The sequence below is a fragment of the Bemisia tabaci genome, chromosome 10, assembly GCF_918797505.1.
Source record: "Bemisia tabaci chromosome 10, PGI_BMITA_v3".
NCBI lineage: Eukaryota > Metazoa > Arthropoda > Insecta > Hemiptera > Aleyrodidae > Bemisia > Bemisia tabaci.
This window is the reverse complement of record NC_092802.1, coordinates 14,385,526-14,410,686: the sequence shown is the minus strand read 5'-3', so window position 1 is coordinate 14,410,686 and position 25,161 is coordinate 14,385,526. Positions and strand designations below refer to the sequence as shown.

Genomic DNA, 25,161 nt, shown 5'->3' with positions numbered 1-25,161 from the left:
TGTTAAAAAAGGACTTATTTATTTTATGTGGACAAGACAGCCGTAAGTGCAATCTTTCGAATGCTTACTGGGTTGCGCCCTCCACATATAACGACTATGTTATGCTGATAGTGAAAATAAGGCTATAAAACAAGGGAAATACACTTAAAGAAAGAATAAAATCGCTAAGAATTTAAAAACTCAAACTTTCCTTACTTGATAATATTCATTCCCAGCTTTAAAAAAAGGGGGGGCATTTGAAATTCCCGCTATTAAAAAATGGCGGGAATTTCAAATTTAGCGTAAAATTTAACTAAGCGGGAAAAGTTGAATCTTGGTCTGTTAGTAGAGTATAAGGTAGGTGAATAGAAGGTATGCTCCTTTGGCACAGACTATCTAAAAGCGACAAAACGCTCCGTTCCGTTCCGTTTCGTTTCCGTCTTGACGTGAAGTTTGATATAAATGTCAATTTTTTCATCCGACTCTTATTGGTCCAATCGCTCCCGGCTAGAGGGAGATTGGTTAAAAGAATGGATAGTTGGTTGGTTGGTTGGTTGGTTGGTGGGTGGATACATTTATTTAAAGGTGCTTTTAACATCTGGGTCATTAACACCTTAGAGGAGAGATCATAATAGTTAAGTACAGAATTTAAAAAATTTACAAGTCGGGTATGAAAATCTTTTCACTTTTTTTAGGTCGTTCTTTTGTCGACGCGTGCCTAAGCAGGGTGAGTACAATAACAGGCTGACCGAAAAGCAGTACATTTACGGTACTTTTTCAGTACATTCCCAAGAAATTCAGTACCTCCTCAATTGAAAAATTCGGTACTTTTTCAGTACCTCCAATCTACGAAATTCGATTTTCAAAAATTTGAATTTCCCGCTCAAAATGCGACAAAAATGAGAAACTTCCGGACCATCTTACAGAATTTCCGCACTTTCAGTACTTCCAGACCGCTCTAAAAAAAATCAGTACTTCCTCCGGACTTTCCGGAAATTCCGGACTCGTAGACACCCTGCTAAGAGAGCGCGAAGCGCCCTCTGGGGGTTGGGCCGTGTAAAGGCCATGGAGTATATTCTACAGTTCCTTTCTACTGAGAGTCAAGACAAAACCCCCTCATGGAGTCACAAACGGGAATAAAGATTACACAAATTTAACGTTTTTCGTAATCTTTGATCGGCCCATTCTTAAATTTTCTCCGTTCCTTCTCTCACTCCGTTTGTTCCTTGCCGAACCCGTAATTCCCTGGTCCATTCCAGATTATAATCTTTGGAATTGGTGAAAATTTAATCTCTATTCCCGTTTGTGACACTGTGAAGGTCTAAAATACGGGAACCGATCAGAAATGGATTCACATTGTCTTGACTCTCAGTATAAAGGGACTCTAGTATATTCTACTGGCGGCTTCAATTTTACTTGTTTTTCTATTTTAGCAAAAATCCGGCAACACCGGAACGGCGCTCAATTCTTTTCCGGCGTGAAGACACGGAACGGTGGCAAAAGTCGTTCGATTAACTCATTAATTTTCGAAGCACTCCACCCCCGCCCCTCTCCCGATCATCATTACTCTCCGTTGTTTTTTACCCTCCCCCTCCCCCCGCGCCACAGCACCCCCGATTTTTCCGAGCACTCATACTCTTTACAGCCCCCTCTCCCTGAACCACCCTCTTTCAACCTCACGAGCCCGTTCCGAAGCGGCTTACGGCCGTTGAGTGCTTAGCCCTCTCATGAGAAGCTTTTTGTTTCAGCGGTTAGCCGCTAAGCTCAGTTTTGATTGAACTTAAGCCGCTCGGACCGAAACCGAAAGAATGGGGGATGAAAATAAATATGATTATAACGCTCGACAAAGGAAATTATAAGTGTGGACCAGTGTTCGAAACTCACAGGCGCCAACGCGCCAAATGCGCCTAAAAAATGAAGGCTCTCCGCTAACATGGCCCCTAAAAATTACCCCCTAAAAATGTGGATTTTCACAGGAAGTCACAAAGAAAGAGAAAAAAATCTATTTGAATTGAAAAAACTCAGAATTTTCAGCACTACGAGTAAAAGCTTGCTTTTTCTATTCTTCACGATTTCATTCTTAGTGCTTTTGTCTTCCCAAAGTTACAGCTACTTACTAGTTCTGTTAAGAAAACATCTTGCGTCTAACTTTTCACTAAATGCGCCATAATATATAGACAAAAAGTCAATTTGGCCCGTAAAAAATCTTCAATGGCGCCTAAAAATCGGGCTTGACGTGCCACATGGCTCCTAAAACTCAAAGGTGAGTTTCGAACACTGGTGCGGATCGCAACCTCCTGCTTTGCCGTTTAAACCTATGAAAAAAAAATCGATAAACGGGGTGTTCGCAACGAGCACCTTAATAATCGATTCTTTACCAAAGTTTTGAATGGGGAAAAATCGATAATCGATCATTCACGCCTCGCCACTGGTGGGAGTTGAATAGGAATATTTTAGTTTGGAAAAAAAATTCAGATTTCCTATGATTTGCTGGTAAGCCTCTTTTAAGTCTCAGTATAAATGAAGTCTCAGTATACGATGAAATTATGGACCGATTTACGGAGAGCGTAGATGATTACGGGGTACAAAGAACGGACTTTACGAGTGCGTCACTCGATCTAAGTATAATTGGCGCTCCTGACGAGAACAAAAGCGTGACTCCGATTTTGAACCGAGAGGATTTAGGTTGGCATATTTTAATTACACCTCCCACCTTGCTTTGATGCTCAGAGAATGGAGCGATTCCGCGAGAAAAACAGATTAGTTCGTGGATCCAAAAAATTCTATTTTCGACCGGATTTTCTGTTGACTCACCCTGGCATCCCCGCGATGTGTATTACGTAGAGCATTGAGTTTTCATGAGCGGGTGGTTTGAATTCACGCATCAAGAATCATTAAATATCTTCGTAAGAAGATGATTTTGGTAATTTTTGTTGTGCGCATCGTGTTCTACGTGAAATTATGGTTAAAAAACATAAATCAGAATGCTGAAATTCGTACCTTGTCTAGTGGTCCATTCGTCGCCTAGATGACACAAGGGCGTAACTACACTCCACAATGAACCCTGTTTTTCTTACATTTCAATACTTTTCCGGGCTCATCTCAATATGCAGTTACGCTCTTATGTGAGCCAAGCGACGAATTACTGGAACTCCCGAGACGAAGGTTGAAGCTAAGGGACTTGAGCCTGATGCCGGATCTCTAATTATCCCTTCGGCTCTGGGTCCCCGCCTACTCCTCGACGCCTATTTTTCTCTGCGCCTCCGCCTACGCGGCGGGCTCCGGCTTTCGATCGGGAGGAGGGATCGGCGGCCCTTAATAACTGTCGGTCGGCAATCCAGTTCGTGATCGCTCTTTTGTTTCGCGCGGGTTCATTCATGCTTCTTCCGCGGAGGCTCATTTGTCACCCGGCTCAGTCGTTGAACTTCGATTTTCGGCTGACGCGCCGCCCTCCTTCCCCCGGGAAGAGCTCTGAAACCGATAAGTTGCGGTAGAGTACCTTTATGCTGAGAGTCAAGACAACACCCTCTCATGGAGTCACAAACGGGAAAAAAGATTACACAAATTGGCAGTTTTCCGTAATCTTTGATTGGCTCATTCTCAAACTCCTTTCTCCGTTCCTTCTCTCATTCCGTTTATTCCGTGCCGAACCTCTGAGCTCTGAAACCGATAAGTTGCGGTGGAGTCCCTTCATACTGAGAGTCAAGACAACACCCTCTCATGGAGTCACAAACGGGAATAAAGATTACACAAATTGACAGTTTTCCGTAATCTTTGATTGGCTCATTCTCAAATTCCTTTCTCCGTTCCTTCTCTCATTCCGTTTATTCCTTGCCGAACCCGTTATTCCCCGGTCCATTCTACATTATACTCTTTGCAATCGGTGAAAATGTAATCTTCATTCCCGTTTGTGACACTGTGGAGGCCTAAAATACGGGATCCAATCAGAAATGGTTTCACGTTGTCTTGACTCTCTATATAAAGGAATTCTAAGTTGCGGTGCCGCGCTGCGTGACAGCCAAGTGAGCAGTAAGTGCAAAAATGAATTTTTCAGAAACGGGCTCAGCAACGTCTGACTAGAAAATTTCATTAAAAGGAGCCTCCGTTCATAGATGGACGGAACACAAAACGCCTTCAATTGGGAATGATACTGTGCGATACACGGAAGCTCGAATAGTTGTATCACTTTCCATTTGCGGTATTAGCATTTCATATACTTCGACTTTCGGTATCCAAATGCTGCTTTGATGGTTACAATGTGCTTGTATCGTTAAATATAAAACACTTTCTGTTACAGGAAATGTAGGATGCACGCATTTTTCTCAAACAAATTCTCAAGGAGACGATGTAGAATATCACCACAACTTCCAGAAAATGAAGACATCCCGACACAGTCCTAAATTTTGTTCCGATCCGCTTGATTTCAGGCTTGAACTTACATTTTGAAGGTAAGTTAGATCCAACAATATTACGAATAGTGGTGTGACGTGCTTCGCGATATACCGATTGATCTGCCATTTAAAACTATGGAAAAGGATCGATGATCGGGGTGTCCGCAGCGAACACCTTGATAATACAAATACATTCTTTACCAAAGGAGCTCAAACAGGGAAATATCGGTAATCGATCCACAGATTAAGAAACAATATACAAAAACTATGAATTTCCCGCTCACTTTGAAAATTTGGGTAAAAAAATTTGGGGGGAAAAATTCACTTTGGAAACATGGGTCTAGAGTCAAGACTCTTAAAAAAATTGAGAAGAAAAAATATCCTTGATTCGATTCGATTTTTGCTTTATTAGAGAGCCAAGCTTCTTAATTTACGACGACATGCGACGGCATGATACCTGCCCCTGCATTCAGTCTCGTAACGATTCATCTCGCGTCATTCATTAGATAGCGGCAAACGCGTTCGATGCATTTTACAGTTTAGAAGGGAGATTCCAGCTTTTCGAGCTGAGATCCACGCAGACACCTAATTTCAAAACATTCACGGCGCAACATCGCGGAAGCTCATATTGAAAACCGAAGTGATAAAAGTCACGAATCCATCAGTCACCCCGTCAAACTTATCGGTCGTTCCGGTTATTAAAGCGCAGAGGCGATGTTGCCCAGATGGACGAAGTTTTGGTCCTCCGGTGATGAAGAGAATTGAGCTTAGAAAACAACAGCGGCAATGTTCAACAATTTTAGAAAACTTTAATTTTCTCATGGGAACGAATAATGACTCAGCGTCGGTGAGAAAAATTAATTGTTACCTCAAAGGTGATATCTATTAGATGAGAAATTTATCGTTGTCCCAAAAATTGGACTACGTTTTGTTATTAAGAAATACTTTGCCGTGTTAAGGGAAAACGCCGTGTGAACCTTCAGATGTTGCTATGTTTCATTCGATTAAAAACGAATTTACTTGGGAAATTGTAAACATTTTGCATCGAATTTTTCAAAAGAATTTGTTTACATCTGAAAATTTCAAGGAGAAATTGCATAACTTTCCGCAAAAAAAAAAAAAACATTTATAGAGGGAAAATTTGGCAATGCTCGAATGTTCATACGGTGTTTTTCCTTATAGTACGGCAGTACTAGTACTAGCATTGCAGTTTTTCTGGGATTGTACCATTCCTACGTTTGGTCGTTTGACGAGACCGGTAACGAATCTTTCGGTTCTGTCGACCTTAAAACTCAGTAGGGATAGCAGTATCTAATGAGGATGCAAAATGCTATGGTCGCCTAAATCCCAAGGAAAATGTACTGTTACCTCCCCACAACCGGAAATTCGAAAAAAAACGGAGCTGTAAAACGCGGAGCTCAACAGATATTTTCGTGTGTTTCAACCGCGCGCAGCTTATCGTCACAAGAATCGCACATCAGCGGAATAACGTGTCAAACTACACGATTTATCGGCGTGTAAGGTGAGGGAGGGGGGGATCAGGGGGTGGCAACTAGCAGAGAAGGGGTGGTTTTTCAGTCACCCACACTCCGAAATTGCCAGCTTTGGGAGAAAAGAAGTCAAGCCATTTTTTATTTTCTCTGTTTCTTGCACTCAGTCACTATGTGACGTAAATTCTAACAGGTATTAAAGAATGAAATCAATTTAATGACCAATGATATTGGAAGAATATAATACATACAAAGGGTCATTGGTATGACCCTTTGTCATTAATATGGGTCATTAATATAGAAATAATACATGGAAAAAAAGTACTGTCAAAGTATAAATTGCATTACCATGTATTTGTCTGCGTTGTGTGGGTTTCCAAAGGTTATTTTGAAGGCTGTTCCTGATTTTTAAGCGTGCCAGTAGGGCTCGCTTTTTGAAATCACTCGGATCTACCATAGTACAGCACACAGATCAACCAATGCTATTCAACGGGTCGTCCAAATACTTTTTTCCTCGCACCCGTTTCTTTGTCTTTGAACCATTACACTGTCAAGCCCTGATGGTTTTTTACCAAAAAATCTAATGAACTGCTAATTGGAAACCCTTGAGAACATTTTTCTGTCAAAACCGTATTATTCAATTTGATAGAAACCTCATAGGAGCTTTCTTACGCTCGGAGGACTCAACTCTAGAACCTTCTTTCCCGCCAAAACTCAATAGCCAATGAGCGTCTTGCACTGTAAGTGCAATCTGTGATGAGCCTCGTGACTCATTATACTATGTACTAACCATGGCCCCTGCCGAAATCCACTTAAACCACTACAGTTATCGGTTTCGAGCAAGGCAATAAAAGACGGCGAGGCGATTAACCGATTAACCATTCACCGTGATTCCAGGATCCACCAAATTTTCTCAAAAATTGTTTTCCGTCTATTTAGCGAATTTTTCTTTACTTTCCGTTGAAGTACAAATAAAAAGAGACCTCATTTGTACAAATCGGCCGAATAGGAGAGAAGTTACAGTTCGAAATCCAAAGAGATTAACTGAACGCGATTTCGATGCACGGCAGTTCGCCCTAATTACGGTCGTGCGCAAATGCCGCATATCAGCTTAAAATCAAGATAATTGGACGGAATCTTTAAAATTAATTTACATTCAACGTTCATGAATCAATATTTTCTCCCAAATTTAGCAAAAAGTACCAATTGATGCAAAAAGCAAAGACGTGAAAATAAGAGGTATTTGTCCAACATTTCAGTTATTCGGCACGCTTTTCCAACATACTCATGTTGGATTTTTTCTTCTTGTTTTTTTCTTTCTTTCTTTTTTCTGGTGAGGAGGAACGAAATACTTCAATAACGGCGCTTTCTTGCTGAAATGTATTAAATGCGTAATGACGTTTTCACTAGTTTTCAAATCGACGATCATAACTATTCGGAGGCTTTCAAGTCGCGTCAAAATGCACGGCGATTAGGACTCAAATATTTTAACGCCAGCGTGAGCGGTGGAGTGTCTCGCATAATTGAAGGCGTTTTCAGCTAGTTACGTTTCAACACACGTTGAATTAAGGGATGGAGCAATTGGAGGAATGGCAAATGGGTAAAAAGACATATTTGAAAATAGTTTTCAGGCATTTGTAGTTCGAAACCTCAAACCCATTTCAGAAAGCAAATAAAGGAGATTCAACAAATTCTCCCTGACATTTTCGACGTTTTCCCTGACTTTTTAAAATTCCCTGACTTTTTAAAATTTCTCGACTTTTTAATATTCCCTGACTTTTTAAAATTCCCTGACATTTCCCGGGTTTTCCGGTACTCCCTGACTGTGGCAACCTTGTACAAGGACTCCACTCCCCCACCCCCTCCGATTGAGTAGTATATCCTATTCCTATTGTGTTTCCTTCTCAGACTTGGTCTAATTTCAAAATTTCTCGACTTTTTAATATTCCCTGACTTTTTAAAATTCCCTGACATTTCCCGGGTTTTCCGATACTCCCTGACTGTGGCAACCTTGTACAAGGACTCCACTCCCCCACCCCCTCCGATTGAGTAGTATATCCTATTCCTATTGTGTTTCCTTCTCAAACTTGGTCTAATTTCCATCGAACTTCGTCAACAATCAAAGTTCCTTCCATTAGTCAAATTTAATTAAATTCAATCGCTAATCTGAAGACTAGTTCATTTCATTTTGAAATAACTCAACCAATCGAAATACTTGCATTGGCGCGACATCTTACAACATCCCTCTCACGGCACTCGTGAAGTGAGGTCAGCGGGACACCAACACCTGGCAGGTTAAGTGATCGCTTAGGAGGATTGTCATGCTGCACCAAATGAGAATTACCGTTAATCAAGGTGTTTATTCGAAGGTTTCAAAACCCTTTGGTGCTGTATTTGGCACCTCGCACTGCGCGTGAAACGGACCTGGGGCTTTCAATCTTCACGGAATGGAAACGCCATGCTAGTTACAACTGTTGCGTTTGCGTTGGAATTGAGTCCTGTGGTTTCGTCGTCTCGGCGCACCTTTTTGAGGAAAGGAAACTTTGTTGCCACTTTGTCAAGTTCTCAATTTTTTACCTCTCCAACCATTCTGCTCATAATTTTTTTAATGGAGATGTTGCATGTGTGAGGAATTTGCGATTTGACTGTTGATTCTTGTGTAAAAGGTTGCGAGAAACACGATGGTGCCACTATGGTTTTCTCTGAAATTAACTTCCAAGCTCAAAAAAAGCTCTCAAGTTGAGGCCAAAATGGACGGGATATCCCACGCTATCCTGAGAGATCCACCTCTACATCAAGACAAACTCTCCATGCAAAGATAGGGAGCAAATACATTGACAGGGTTGCCACTTTAGCTGGGACGTGGTTCCTTGGGCTGTGGCCGTTGCCGGTCGCCCGATAACAAAAGACTAATCAGAAGGACAATTTTATTTTGTAATAATTTTGTTTTATCTCTCTTTGTTTTTGTAAAGGCAGTACATTTTATAGTTTAAATTTGTCAAGTTGTATTTTTAACAGTTAAGATAAGCTTTTTAAAGACATTTAATATGTTTAAAAGTTTATATTGTATAGTTTCTTATTTGCGAAATTTAAAAAAAAAGAAAAAAAGAGAAAAGAAAAAAAAACGAAGAAAAAGCCTGAATAATTGATCTTTGTTGTGTGCCAGAAGTAGATTCACCGGGCCAATCATCATGCTCCAAGATAAAAAAGGAGAAGAGTGCAATCAGAAAGTAAGTCCAATACTTTTCCCACTTAGGGGAAACTGTACGTCCAATTACACGTGTCTAACTTTTTTTCTCGCCTTTAAAAATTATCTTCGCAACGTGTTTTCTTAAGTCACGGAGAGTTTAAATTTAATCCCCCAATCCTTATTTCAAGGATGAACGTCAGTCAAAGTCTTATTTTTCCCTTCCCATGGTTGCTAACGGTTGCCGAATAATGTGCAGACGTTCAGATAAGTTTACAAGAATACAATTCATGAATTTTAGGAAGTTGCAACGTTTGCACTTACGCTGAGCAAAGCCCGTATGTGGGTTTGCACAGAGTAAAAATTTAATTTTGACGAGTTTCTCCGGGGAATCTTCGAGTTTAGTTCACGCTGGTCTTCGAAATTGTTGCCAGGTTTATTTATTTGGTTACTTCTTCCAACCAAATTCATTAATAATGTAATTATTCGATGAAATGATTCATACGAGCAAATCACTGTTGACTTTTAAGACGGAATACAAAAACAATGAGGACCAGAGACCAAAACACTACAAAATACGCAACATACAAAGCCAAAATTTTACCTAAAATTTGTTCAAAGTATTACAAAGTAAGATGATAAAAATCCGAAAAATCTAGAGCTGGCATTTCAGAGGGTCCAGCAACCTTGGAAACTGAAAATCCACAGAATTATTCGGGGAAATTTGGAAAAATGTATTGAAATTCGAGCAAAATTGTTTTTTTGAATTTCTGAGGTGGAACGATCAGATTTTCACCTTCTAGTTTGGAATTGTTCTTTTTGATCCAAAAAATCCCGGTCTGCACTAAAATTTACTAATAATAGAAAATTTTTTGCATGTGAGTCATGCAGCTTATGGGATTGTCAGAAAATTTTTTTCATGAAAAAAGCTAGACTTCCTGTTTTAATACCTCAAAAAGGAACGAAATAGTCTTTATTTTCTTGCTTTCGTTTTCAGGTTGCATCTGCCAGTATCCTAAAATTGTACTAATTTGAATGCCAAATTGCATCTATGCATATTATAGTGTAACTCTAAAAAGGGATTCACATATTTTATACGGTTCTTATAACATCTTTTTTGCTTTCAAATTTGCAATTTTTGTTCATTTTGTTTTAAAAAAATCAATGCAATTCGGAACTCTCCAGAACTCAACAAAATTTAGGAACCAGCCGAATCGGTTAATTTCTGTTGAAGGTATAGCGTTAATTCGGCAGCAACGTTCGCTCGAGCCTGAAAAATGGGTTTCTAACCAACAGTGGCGTGGCGTGAATTGCGATACATCGCTTATTATTCCATTTAAACCTATGAAAAAAGATCGATTATCAGGGTGTTCGCAGCGAACACCTTAGTAATCGATTCTTTACCACAGCTTCAAATGGCGAGATACCGATAATCGATTATTCACGCCACGCCACTGCTAACCTAGTAGGATTCTAATCACGTAAGATGCACACAAGAATAAAATTCACGTCCAGGTGCGCACCAACATATCGAGATAAACCGTCACGTCTCTCCAGCAGTTTCTTTTATCAAACTTCTTTATTACGAGGAAGTTTGTATCGAGAATCCATTTAGAGACGATTATTGTGGTGTTCGGTGCAGTTCTGGAATGCGCATTCCCAGGGGTCAGGAGAAGAGGACGTAACGCGACTATAATTTTGGGTAAAATTGATCTCTTTCACGGACATGGCCCATTAGGGTTTTACATTTATGAAGAAACAATCCTTTAAAATAAAGCAAATGTTTTCCTCACAGTAATTGCTTCATCAAATATATGAGAGAGAATTTTCAGATGGCTGAAATTTGATGAATTTCGTGTTTTAGTGGAAACTACCGAGTGAACTGAACGAGGATACTCTTGGTTCAAGAATTGAACAATTAATCGATCATTCACACCTAGCCACTGCCACTGCTCAGATAACAGTTTCGCAGGTGAAAGAAACCTTCCACGAACTCCTTAAAAAATGTCAGTTCTCCCTTCGGATTTTGCAATACCCTCACCCTCCGGCCGAAGTATCACAAGCGCCATGCGACGCTTCAAAACTTTCGTCGACATTTCATTTTTTCACAGAGAAATTGATGGTTGAATCCGTTTGAAAATTTCACTGAATGTTATCGGCAGCACAAAGACAATTCAGTGAAATTATCGGACATTGCTGTGTAATTTCTCTGTAAGAAATTAATATGACGGCGGAGATTGCATTTTCGCATGGCGCCTGTGATACTTTGGCCGAAAGGTGATCTCTCTATAGCTAATAACTGTGAAATATCTTCTTTTCATCTATTAATTTAATATATTTAAGTACTATTTTGTATGTATAGCACATACATATTACTAACTATATTACTTTTTGAAAATTTTAAAGGCCGAAAGGTGATGATATCTATACTATAAGCTCCAAGACCTCCTAATTTTGCGAAACTGGTAACGCTTAGTTCCAGCGTTCTACCGGGCCGATTTTCATGATTTTTGCGGTTATCGACGAGCAATTGTCTCTAAATAAGCCAACTCTTTTCAGATTTTCAAAATATGGCCCAGGTTTTTTTATATTACGTGGTAAAGTTGCGAATTCTCCCATTTAAACAATGTAAATTTATACTTTTTGTCATAGTTCGTTTGAGCGTTCTACCGGGCCGATTTCCATGATTTTTGCGTAAATCGACAGGTAATAGGCCCTAGATGAGCCCGCTGTAATCAGATTTTGGAAAAAGGACCCAGGTTTTTTTAAAATCACGTTATAAAAGTGAGTGAGTTTATAGAATGCTCCGGTACTGCTACCGCTATGCGCGGGAGGATGCGCAGTGGTCGAGGAGGTTGCGCAGTAGCTGTGTAGCCTGCGCATCAGCTCTACACTTATCTACACAAGATTCGCTCCCATCCCCTCATGTCGAGCGGTGACCGAGTCGTCTAAGACGTCGAATGCGTCCACTTTGAATTCGGTGTAGGTTCGATCACCGACTCATGAAACTTTAATTATTACCTGACTATCATTGTTCATTGTTTTACTGCAATATTTCATCAATCAGTCATTCCAAAACGCGTCCTTTTAATTTTAAAGTAATTTTAAGTAAAGTTTAAAATTAAAGTATACCTCATATCGTAATTGTTTAGGGGAAAAATAAAACTAACACTGATAGGAGGGTAAAAATAGGGCCGCGAAGCGGCCCATTGATGGCGCGGAGCGCCTTCAGGGGGTTGGGCCGCGTAGCGGCCAGGGGGCGTAGCCCCCTAGTATCATTCTACCTCTCCTTCTCTATTGCTATCATCGATATAAAGTCTTTTGCAGCTGACTCTGAGTCTAGCAACTCTCAAAACTCGTCAAGAGACTCGGAATTTAACATCATTTTCAATATTTCCTCTTCTCTTAACAAGGTATTTCTCAATCTAGCGGAAGTGTAAGCGGTGATTTGCAAGAAAGGGTACGGGCCGCTGTAATGGGGTAAATACTGAATCCAGCTTTCTCTCCATTCTTTCCTCATCGTGAGAACTTTTCAAGCCTTAAGAGAAAGTAATGGTTCTTCCTTAAACCCGGCGAAGAAAAACGCAGAGAAGGGAGTCCAGATAGAGAAATATTGCTCTCCTGAAATGGTCCTGGAGACTTCACAACTGCTTTTCTGAAAAGTAGAATGGACGAGAAAGTCTCATTTGCATCAAACGGTCGTGCTCTGCGATAAGCCACTTTCGCCCGGACGTCGGTATTTTTCCTTGAGGAGATTTTAATGTTCCGCTAATCCCGTTGTCCCTGAGCTCTCCTTCATAGCACCGACTCGTTCGTTAATGGTGTCTTCCGTGGCAATTGATGGCTTCGATTAGATCCGCGGCGATACGGTGGCATGAATGCAATGTTGACGCTATGAAAAGCTTTTGGATCATGAACATAATAAACGACGGAAAACGGGTCGGCCGCGTTGGTGATACAATCACCAGGGTGCACTGGAAAAAAAACACATTGGATCTGGAGTCCAGACTCTTGAAAACATTGACAAGAAAAGGGACTCTTGATTCAATCAAATTTAAGCTTAAATCAAAAGGAAATCCGCTCAAATTAAGAGGCTTGGTTCTTGATTTAAGCAAAAAACCGATTGAATTCAGAGTATTTTTTCTTGTCGATGTTTTTAAGAGTCTGGACTCTAGATCCAATGTGGTTTTTTTTTCCCAGTGCAGGGTGTCTACTAAAACAGGTTGGTCAAAAATGAGTACTTTAACAGTGCTTTTTCAGTACATTTTTGAGAAATTCAGTACTTCCTCCAACAGAAAAATTCCGTGCCTCCGTTTGACGAAATTAGAAAAATTTCAAAAATTTGAAATTGCGACGAAAAGGCAAAAAATTAAAAAAAATCCGGATCTTTTTGCGGAATTTCCGCACTTATTCAGTACTTCCGGACCGCCCTTAAAAAATCAGTACTGTTTCCAGACTTTCCGGGAATTTCGGACTTGTAGACACCGTGATCTTGACGTTTGAAACTTACCGATCAGCTAAATATATAAGGAGTGGATTAGTTGCGCCGCGCCGGTCACAGAATCGCGTTTTGATTTCCGTGATACCACTATTCGAACTCTGGTGTGTTGCGGAGTATCATCCATATTTGAAGGCGCTTTGGAAAACGGAAGAAAGGAACATTCGAATACGTTCTTTCTCATCGGCCCGGAGCTAAGTGACACCCCGTTGCGCAGTGGGTTACTGAACCAAGAAAGGATTTCGAATTGCGAATACATTTCTCCGAAACACGATGCGCACATTACAAACGCGAGAAAGCAACCCGGAAACCGAGGAATACGCAGTTCAAGATGCGCAACTTTTCCGAAAATTTGAAACGCCCCGATTTTGCGCCAAACCGTATGATGTCAACCGGCACCAATCAGAAGCGAGCATGGGTTTCTTTGACTTTTGTCAAATGTTTTTCTATTCCTCGTAAATGGCAACAATATAGAAAAGTCAAAATTATAATTTCAGAATTAAATAATCGAATCTCATTTATGTTATCCGTAGTAAACAAGCAACAAATCTACATACAATACATTTTATTGTAACAAAAATTAGTGGAAAATGACAGGAGATAGCGATTTGACTACCGCACTGCCGTGGCAAGGAAGAACGCCGTAAGAACCTTCAGCTGTTGCCAAATTCCCTTTGACAAAACACAATTTTTCGAGAAAATTCGCAAGTATTTTTCCTTCGCTTTTTTCAGGGAAATTCGTTCGCACTTTCATCTAACACATCCGAAAATTTCAAGGAAAAGTACTCATAACTTTCTTCAAAAATAAATATTTACCGAGAGGGAATTTGGCAACATTCGAATGCTCATACGGCGTTTTTCCTTAGCAAGGCAGCGTAGTACATCACTTTCCATTATTTGAGTTTGAAATCCCTTCGAGTTTTTGGACTTTTTAAAATCAGGCTTGTCACTTGTCAGGAACGGAGATGTTGCGCATGTGTGAGGAATTTGCGATTTGACTATTGAGTCTTACGTAAAAGTTCGCGAGAAACAAGATGGTGCCACTGGTTTTCTCTGAAATCAACTCCCAAACTAAAAAAAGCTCTCAATTTGAGGCAAAATGGAGGGGATATCCTGTGCTATCCTGAGAGTCCACCTCTACATCAAAACAAACCCTCCATGCAAAGATAGGGAGCAATAATACATTAGCAGGGTTGCCGTGTTTTCAGTTTTAAGGTCCCCAAATAAAGTGGCAGCCCTGTCAATGTATTTGCTCCCTATCATTTGCATGGAGAGTTTGTCTTGATGTAGAGGTGGACTCTCAGGGTAGGGTGGGATATCCCCTCCATTTTGGCCTCAACTTGAGAGCTTGTTTTGAGCTTGGAAGTTGATTTCAGAGAAAACCAATCGTGTTTCTCGCGAACTTTTACTTAAGAACCAACAGTCAAATAGCGCATTCTTCACACATGCAACATCTCCATTTTGTGCCCCAAAAAATACGCAACAAATCACCAAGTAATCTATCCACCTGGTACTTTCAAAAAATTAAATAAAAAACACAAGGTGTGGTGACCCATTTTAGCCACACTTAAACTTCCATTCCTCAATTGTTAATCCAAGGGAGCAAATGACAGACACAACCAAGGAAGCTGTACGAAAACATGAAAATTAATCAGCAGATTCCTCAGACTCACGACAGAGCGAAAACCGACGCAAAGAGAACGACACTCCTGTGTCTCATTTTGACGAGCTTGTCAGGTGGTAACGAACTGTCTGGGGCAATCTTTAGTCTCTCGTCTCCCGGTAAAGATCACACCGAACGGCGTTCAAGCGTGGGTTTCGATGTGCGAAAACACATTATGATGTGTATCGCGCGAGACGTAACGTAAGTAACGAAGCTAACGTAAGTAACGTAGAGCCCTGTTTTCCATATGAGTTCACGCCTTTCGAGGCTTACGTTTAAAAGGAGTTAGGTTGTTACGTGGGGGTGAGACGCTTCCTTGGCCCGGGCGACGAAGTTAGTCGGGCTGGAATATCATCGCTCCTCCTACGTATGGACGTATACCTCTATTTCCAAATGGCCCCTGGAAAGTATGGGGTTATATGGAGAATAAGGCTCACGTGGAGATTGAGTTACGCCCTTACACTAGAGAATGATTGACGATATGATGAGCGAGAGGCGATGTTCCTGTTGTGAAGCAGAGGGTATATGAGGAGAAACAACAAGGTTGCCGATCTTGAATGGTTTACAAATGTCACCTAACTATGTCAAGGTGATTTGATGGACGCCATATTTTGTGTCAGAACGGCATGCAATATATCGCATCAATTGGTTCCATTTTTTCAGCAATTCGTCATTTTTTTCGAATTTTGAGATCGCAATTCTGTTGTCAGGAAACTAAAGCACTCACTTACCAATTTTAACGAAGAAATTCAACGTACTAAAGGCGTGGTTTTTTTTTAGAGAGAAAACATAGAATTTGATACCGATGTCGAAACTGCACTCCAATGCGATATTTTCTCTCTACAAAAATCACGCCTTTATTACGTTGAACTTCTTTGTTAAAATTGGTAAGTGAGTGCTATAGTCTCCTGACAACAGAATTGCGATCTCAAAATTCGAGAAAAATGACAAGTAGCTGAAAAAATGAAACCAATTGATGCGATATATCGCATGCCGTTCTGATACAAAATATGGCGTCCATCGAATCACCTTAAGGATTGATTCTTGGGGCGAGAAATATTGTATCGTATGAAATACAGGGTTATTCAAAAGTCACGCACCACTGGTCATAAGTAGCTCTAATTATGATATCGACTTGCGGTTTAAGACGTTTTTCCTCATATCGAGGGGGAAACTTTTTTAGGTGCTTTCCAGTTTTCATCCCCTCTGGGAGAGGGGGCGGGGGGCAACTCAAAAATTTCAAATGGCCACCCCCGTCATGGCCAGTGGTGCGTGACTTATGAATAACCCTGTATGTCACGGGTTGTATGACGGATCATTAGTGCAACCGAAACAGGGTGAAGCGCGATCTCTTCGGATGCCTGGATGCAACTATCGTGCCCTAATGATGTGAATGTTGCATATCCGAAAATTGAAGGCGAAATTTGAAATTCGGAGGAAAAATAAAATTTCAGGTGGTTAAAGGGTTTTTAAGGTCGAGAAAAATCCAGCGGGGATAACCAATTTTAGAATCGGGTGGGCATCGTTTCCTCGGTGCCCAAACAAAGCCCACGGGCAAAGCACCAGTGACGAAGCGTGGATGATCGACTATCGATATTTCTCCATTTGAAGCTATGATAAAGAATCGATTATTATGGTGTTCGTTACAAACACCCTGTATATAGTATATCGATAGACCGTTTTCGATACGTCAAATAGGTGAGATTGTATCGATATAGATTGGTTCAACAGGTAAATCTGAGGAAACGGGGTTTTTCTGATAGATTTTTGATTCTTATGAGTACTAAATGGCATCGCAAAGTGAAATAGTTAGGAATTTTCTTATTCTCAGCTTTTCCGACTGAAATCCTGAAAGTTTTGTTTGAGGTTATGTTCTATTGTTTTGAACCGAACGATACATCGAACCACTATCGAAAACGATCTATTATTTTCCATACACTGGAAAAAAAAGTAGCTTGGATCAAGCATGATGATTCTTGAATTTGCCGCCAAGAATTTTTTTTCCTTGCTTTAAGCTGACTTTTTCTTGATACAAGAAAAATAATGCTTGGGTTAAGCAAAAAATTAGCTTATACTAATCAGAAAAATCCTTGATTTAAGAAAAAATACTTCTTGGCGGCAAATTTAAGATTCTTTTTTTTCCGGTGTAGGTTTACATGGCAGATCGATCGATATATCGCAAAGCACGCCACGCCACTGCACAGAACAAAATACATTCAGCCTCGGATGGCTTCCCTGAAATTGGTGGCCTCGAAATCCCGCTTAATCTCTCTAATTACACGGCAAACAGGTGGCGGGAGCGGTGACATCTTCGCGGGGCGCCGGAGGGGAAGGCGGGCCCCGATTTTAATCACTTTTCGGCTCCGTCGCCCATTAATTGTACCGCCTTCGAACTCCACTCGTGTTTTTATGCGAGCATCCAATTCGACAGAGTGGTCCGGGCCCTGGACTACTGACCTGCGTACCCCCTCCCCCCCCCCTCCACCGGGTCCCACCCCTGTTAAGCTGATTGATCTGCAGCGATGAGCGAGCGAGATGAAGCAAGCGGGGGTTCTAGTTTAACTGTTCTTGAAACCGTGATTCGTACGAATTATTACCGGTATCGAATTCAGGATAGATGCACTGTTAAAAATACCGGCGCAAAATTCACGCTTACTCAGTTGCTATTTTGACCATCTGTTATTCTGAGTGCATGGATCCGGCGCGAATTTTGCGCTTTGGCGGGAGTGAAAATCTGACAGAAAAACGTAAAACGGCATGCGGCACAGTGGATCGAGTCAATTGGAGAGGTCGGAAAAAATTTGGAAAGTTTAAACACTGATGACTCCGTACATACAAAACTTTGCGGTTCCACTGGTTTTTTCGTATGATTTTCTTCCAGAGGCATCCCTTAAAATTTAAAATTTGACAAAATGAACATATAAATTTGCAATTTTCGTCAAAAACTTCATGTCCGACCTCTCTACTTAACTCGATCCACTGTGCGGCAGCTCACCGCGTCCCGAGTCTCGATTCATTTAGGGATCTTTGGAGCAACAGAGCCCCCCCCCCCCCCCCCCCAAAAAAAAAACGAACTTTGGTCGTCATTTCCTAACAACGCAAATCGTGAAAGACAGGAATCTCTCTCGAGTGAGATTAATAGTCTTTTAATTATTCCCGCGAAGGCTTTTAATTTCCGTCGTGGCGCATTAACGGAGGAGCTGTGCCCCCACCCCTCTCTGTATCGCATTTATCAGGGTTATGGACGATCCACCCCTTATAAATCAAATGCGCTATTGAAAGAAATCGATTCGGCTTCGATTTTTTGCACGTACTGTCAGAAAAGGGACGGTTTTTCAAACGCGGGGCGTTTCAAATTTTTGTAAATTTTTCTGAATTACTTTTTCGCGTTTTTAAAGTGCGCATCATGTTCAACGGATTATAGGACATTTCGTCAACGATTTTTTGTCCGCGCACCTGTCTTTTCTGGTGGTTTACGTCCAAGCGTTTTTTTGGCAAATTATATGCTAAACGTTATTAAATACAGATGCTAGGATTGAGTAAGTTTTTGGACTACCGCTCTCCTTTTGTGACGTAATACCTCGATCAATTTTGCGAGGGAAGCTCCGTATTCTTAAAGGATGCCTGTAATTCTTAATATGTTGGAGCGCCTTCAATTCCGTATGATACTGTGCAACACCTCTGATGTGAAATAGTTGTTTGAGGCGCCGCGCCGTGGCACGCTGCGGCGCGGCGCGACGCGGCGGGCGACCGGCTAGCGCGCATTGGCGCCTACAAACCTAAGGTGATACTTGAAGCATTGCTCAATGCGTAAGGTATCCCCTTAGGTTTGTAGGCGCCGATGCGCGTTTCGCGCTGGCAGCAAGCCGTTCTGCTCTGTGTTAGGCTCTAATATTTAAACTCGCGGAGTCAGCGATTTTGAACTTATGATTTTGAAATGTTCGCACACTCTGCATGGATTATTCTCATTTAAATTGATAGAAAAAATAAGTATAAAAGGAAAATATGACGTGTGTTTTGTAAATATTAAGGTGGTTCCATGTCAAATTTAAGGATTTTCAAAGCACTTTGATTTTTTCTCTCATATTTAGCGCTTTCACTGGACTGCAGCGTGGTATACGTGCAACCAAACGCTCAAAATTGGACGTATTTGACTCTGAAAGATCGATGTTCAAATGGTTTAAAACTAAAGAGTGCGTGCTTCTCGATTTTTTCCTCTCTTCTATTCATTTTTTTGTAGTTTCTTTCGACCCAACTACGGCTTATTGAGATTGATATCGATGCCATCCCTTGGAAAAGGTTTTTGGCAACGTTTTAAAAATGTAAATGCTTTTAAAATGAAGTAATGTTTTCATTAAAGAAAAAAGAAAAAAAAATATTTCATTTAAAAAATGAGACGCCATATTTTGTGTCAGAACGGCATGCGATATATAGCATCTATTGGTTTCATTTTTTCAGCTACTCGTTATTTTTCTCCAATTTTGAGATCGCAATTCTGTTGTCAGGAGACTATAGCACTCACTTACCAATTTTAACAAATAAATTCAACGTAATAAAGCCGTGGTTTTTTTAGAGAGAAAATATAGCATTCGAGTGCAGTTTCGATATCAGTATCAAATGCGATGTTTTTTCTCTAAAAAAAAACTACGCCTTTATTACGTTAAATTTCTTTGTTAAAATTGGTAAATGAGTGCTTTAGTCTCCTGACAACAGAATTGTGATCTCGAAATTGGAGAAAAATGACGAGTAGCTGAAAAAATGGAACTGACTGATGCGATACATCGCATGCCGTTCTAACACATAATATGGAGTCCATCGAATCACCTTAATGCAAAATGGAATCCAATCCATACACGCTTCGAGGCTGATGGAAAAATATACAAACTATGCTCTCTTTCGATAAAAAGGCAGTGTGAATGTATGATTGGTTGGTAAATAAATTTGTTTCTCAGGAATGTCCAAAACGCATTCCCTGGATTATAATTTCTCAAAGCGTTTAAAAGCTTCCGAATTGACATGACGAAGCGCGATTGCCCCAATTGTTATTGCTATTCGGGCAGCCTTTAAGTGGACGTATTTCTGCCGAACGAAACTATGTGCATTATGATGTGAGCCCCGATATGCATATATTCTTATGGGTCCCGGGGCTCATATCTTTATGCACAAAAATCCGTTTGGCAGAAATACGTCCATGAGAGGAGAGTGATTTTTAAGGCGGCGCGTTGGGCACTTAGGGGTGAATCGCGGAGCTAATTCGATTCGTCGCTCCCTCCGACTTAGGAGCGTATCTCAGTCATCACCTGAGCCCTTTTCTCCGTATAACTCTACGCTTTCTGAAGCTTAAACGGAAATCGAGATATGTCTTTGCATCGAAAGAGCACTGAGCGTGAGCGTGTCTGGCCGTGCGTGAAGGTTCAGTTTCCTAGGCAGTGCGCGACGCGAAACAAGCCGCGCGACCGGGAGCAATGATTTTAAAGTTGCCTGTAGTTGGAGTACCTATACATATAGGGAGAGTATGGACAAGTCGAAAATTTCGAGGTTAGGTGATGGAACTCTTAAAGCCCAAAAGGGTAGGCAATCTAGGAATTCAAATTATCCAGAGTTATTTATAATCACGATGGAGATGTTGCATGTGTGAGGAATTTGCGATTTGATTTTTGGTTCTTATGTAAAAGTTCGCAAGTAACACGATGGTGCCACTGGTTTTCTCTGAAATCAACTCCCAAGCTCAAAAAAAGCTCTCACGTCGAGGCCAAAATGGAGGGCATATCCCACCCTACCCCGAGAGTCCACGTCTACATCAAGACAAACTCTCCATGCAAAGATAGGGAGCAAATACATTGACAGGGCTGCCACTTTATTTGGGGACTCCAAAACTGAAAACATGGCAACCCTGCGAATGTATTTGCTCCCTATCTTTGCATGGAGAATTCGTCTTGATGTAGAGGTGGACTCTCAGGACAGCGTGGGATATCCCCTCCATTTTGGCTTCAACTTGAGAGCTTTTTTTGAGCTTGGGAGTAAATTTCAGAGAAAACCAGTGGCACCGTCGTGTTCCTCGCGAACTTTTACATATGAATCAACGGTCAAATCGCAAATTTCTCCCACGTGCAACATCTCCATTCTCCCGACTTATCAGATATTCCTTGAGAGAGGTATAATCTATGATTGGGATACTTTCAATCTCGATCTATCTACTTTTTCATCCCTCTTCTATTTTATCTTTCGTGAAGTAATGGCATCCCAGCGTGCCCCTGTTCCCTGCTTCGCTTCACACACCTCCTGTGAAACCGTGGCTTTACCGGCTCAATCAATCAACACCTGAGTGCCTCCCGCCACACAGTGGATCGAGTCATTTAGAGAGGTCGGACAAGAAATTTTCGATGTTTACTTCTTCACATTTTAAAGTTCAAGGAGTGATTACAGTGGACAATTTCACGAGGACACCAGTGAAACCGCTTTCAGAAACTCAAAATTTTTAATAAACGGAGTTATCAGCGTTTAAAGTTTCCAAATTTTGTCCGACCTTTCCTATTGACTCGATCCACTGTGCGCCACATGGAAGAATCACATAATGACCGCAAACGCGCCTTCTGAGCACCGATTCGATAAGCTATTTCCCTCAAATCTGACTTAAGGAGGTAAGCAGTGGGTCGATTATTGAATTATTATCGAATGATCTTCATCGATAGAACCCTATCGATCAAAGTCACGATCAAAGTCGTTCGATAACAGGCAAAAGCCGAAGGGAGGTTGCCACTTGCAGTGCCTCTTAGAGAAATTGCAAGACGACCAATTTCTATTAAACATTCACGAGTTAATAGGGTGTGATTAGAGATAACGACGTGAGAGGTGGTCGTATTTAGGATTAATATTTGAAATATCTCGGGGTTTTCAATAATAGCAATACACATAACGCCACATCGATGATCTAGCTTTTAAATGTTTTTCCTCTCGCAATCTTGTTCCGCGTTTTTTCTCTGACAGTGCTTTTCACTTTCTCAGGGTGTCTGCTAAAATTTCATTGGGGATTTTCTTCAAATTTTCCAAAACTTTCCTGATTTTTTCTGATATTTTAGACGACATTTCCTGCTTTTATGCGCGTGAATAAATTGACAATCGTTTGATTGAAAAAATCAACATATTTAATGAATTTAATCAAAGGTTAGAAAATGCTTGAACATTACTTGAGGCACCCAGAATTTCCTGATCCATAACCGATTTTCCTGATATTTTCCTGATTTTTCCAAATAACATAGAATTACTGCGTATTTTCCGGTTTTCCCGGTTTTTATTTGGGTTTCTCCTGATTTTTCCTGATTTAAAGACGAGATTTTCTGATTTTATGCGCGACTAAATCACCAATCCCTCGATTGAAAAAATCAACATATTTAATGAAATAAATCAAAATTTGTAAAGTGCTTGAAAATTGCTCGTGGCACCCAGAATTTCCTGATTCATAGCCGATTTTCCTGATTTGTCCTAATAACATCGAATTTCTAGGTATTTTCTGGTTTTCCTGGATCTGCACTGTCATTTTATATTATAGAGTAAGTTATGCTCAGAAATTATGAATTGGACGTACTTCTGTCAAACGGAACTAAGCGCCATAGGGTGAGGAAGGTAGAGGGGGGCTTGGATTGGCGGCGGAATCGGGCGTCGGGCTCATTCCGTCCTATACTCGCAATGCTTTTCCATGGCGCTTAGGTCCGTTTGACAGAACGCGCTATCCGGGATTCTAAATTCCTCAAAAGGAACTCAAATTGGCGCTTAGTTCCGTTTGACAGAAATACGTCCAATTGAACATTGAACATGTTTAAAACCTTCGAGAACCCGAATAATTTACTTCTTTATTTCCAGGGCGGCTCGCCTTGGCCTCAGATGGAGCCGTACGACGAGGACCGGTTGCCTTTGGGCGCGGCCAACGCGAGCCTGAGCCTCAACCTGACGAGCCTCTTCGGGGATTGGCTGAACCTGAGCGAGGGGGCCGGGGCGGGGGCCGACGGGGGCCCGCCCCCCACGGCCGGGACGACGACGGACGAACTGCTGACGCTGTACATGATCTTCGTCCCGTTCATGGTTCTCTTCTGCCTGGCCTCGGTCCTCTTCAACATGGTCCTCCTCCTCTCCGTCTGCTGGATCCAGAAGCCCATCTCGCCCACCCTTCACATCACTCTCAGCCTCGCAGGTAAATGCTCCGGGAGAATCGCCTTCATTTTCATTTTATCGCTTAGACTCAGAGGCAGTGTTCGAAACTCACAGGCGCCAACGCGCCAAATGCGCCTAAAAAATCGGCCAGGGCGCCTAAAAAATGAAGGCTCTGCGCCCAAGTGGCCCCTAAAAATTGCCCCCTAAATATCTGAATTTTCATTTTAGGTGATTATTCGAAATTATCAGCACCACAAGTGAAAGTTTTTTCTATTCTTCACGATTTCATCATTTATGCTTTTTTCTTTCCCAAGTTACAACTACTTACTAGTTCTGTTACGAAAACATCTTGCGTCTATATTTTCACTGAATGCGCCGTAGTATATAGGCAAAAAGTCAATTTGGCAGGAAGCACTCAGGGTCTCGGAGTGCATCCCCTTCCAGAATTTCTCCCGAGGATGCCCAGAAAACCAGTCCAACGAGCCCTGAAAGCGGCATATTCCAATCAAAAAGTGCAGGGTTTTTTGGCGTAGTCAACGGACCATAATTTGGATTGCATTTTGCAAAAAGGAACCACTAGGATGCTAAGATTGTGCAACTTCATCCTTTGCAATAAAATTGCCGATATCATGAAAAAATATGAAACTTACATGGTAATTTTTGTCTTAAATTCACAGTTTTTAGCGAGTAAAATAGGAACTGTTAATGGATAATCAGATTTTTCTTCTGAGACAAAAGAAGTTGCACAATCTTAGCAACACTGCAATGCTCTTGGTTCCTTTTTGCAAAAAGCAATCCAATTTGGTTCTCTGAAAGTTGGAAAGAATGACTTGATGTCCTGTCGGTTTTTAATGTTTGACATGTTGATATTTCAGGGTCGGACATGTTCACCTCGTTCAACCTGGGGTTCGGCCTGTTCGTGAACTCGTACCTGCCGCGGGTGCACGGGATCAAGGCCTCGGACTGCTTCGCCCTTCTGGTCGAGGCCTTCCGGCTCGGCGGACTCTGCACGACGACGGCCCACCTCGTCCTCCTGGCCATCAACCACTGCCTGGGCACCTTCCGACCCCTCCACTACCCCTCCATCGTCACCCACGGCAACATCTCCTTCTGCCTCGTCGTCATCTGGCTCGCCCCCTCCGCCATCTTCCTCCTCGTCTTCACCTACGGCTTCGAGGGCGAGGGCTTCCAGTCCCCCGTCTGCTCCACCCAGTGAGTCACCGCGTCTAAACTCAACCATTGGCGGATTCAGCAAGTTGGCAACACCGTATTTCCTCCATTTAAAACCATGCTAAATAATCGATCCTTGCCGGAGCACCTGGCCCCTCCAAGAATCGATACATTTCCATTGGTTTAAATAGAGAAAATACAATGTTGCCAATTTGCTGGATCCGTCACTGAACTCAACCCAGCAAGCCAATTATTGAAATCGATAGACAAAGCTACAGACAAAGAATCAGGGTGCACTGGAATAAAGAAACACATTGGATCTACTCTTGATTCAATCAGATTGAAGCTTAAATCAAGAGCCAAGCCTCTTAATTTGAGCGGATTTCCTTTTGATTTAGGCTTAAATCTGATTGAATTAAGAGTCCTTTTTCTTGTCAATGTTTTCAAGAGTCTGGACTCTAGATCCAATGAGTTTTTTTCCAGTGTGTCTACTAAAACAGGCAGACCAAAAATCAGTACTTTCACGGTACTTTTTCAGTACAATCCCAAGAAATTCCGTACCTTCTTAACAGAAAAAGTCAGTACTTTTCCAGTGCATCCAATTGACGAAATTCGAAAGATTTCAAAAATTCGAA

At 41.4% G+C, this 25,161-nt stretch overlaps 2 protein-coding genes across 3 annotated transcripts in view; one reads left to right on the top strand and one right to left on the bottom strand.

Moving 5' to 3' along the window:
• LOC109037684 (glycosyltransferase 25 family member) overlaps window positions 1-25,161 on the bottom strand; it is a 323,369-nt gene that overhangs the window by 258,955 nt on the left and 39,253 nt on the right. The window lies entirely within an intron of this gene.
• The window catches only part of LOC109037686 (cannabinoid receptor type 1A), a 276,308-nt gene that overhangs the window by 229,569 nt on the left and 21,578 nt on the right, over window positions 1-25,161 (top strand). For both annotated transcript variants that reach the window (XM_072305158.1, XM_072305157.1), the window contains 3 exons: window positions 4,277-4,427; window positions 23,069-23,396; window positions 24,232-24,568. In XM_072305158.1, coding sequence (XP_072161259.1) covers window positions 23,090-23,396; window positions 24,232-24,568 — 644 coding nt within the window. In that variant the 5' untranslated portion in view covers window positions 4,277-4,427; window positions 23,069-23,089. The remainder of the gene's footprint in view (window positions 1-4,276; window positions 4,428-23,068; window positions 23,397-24,231; window positions 24,569-25,161) is intronic.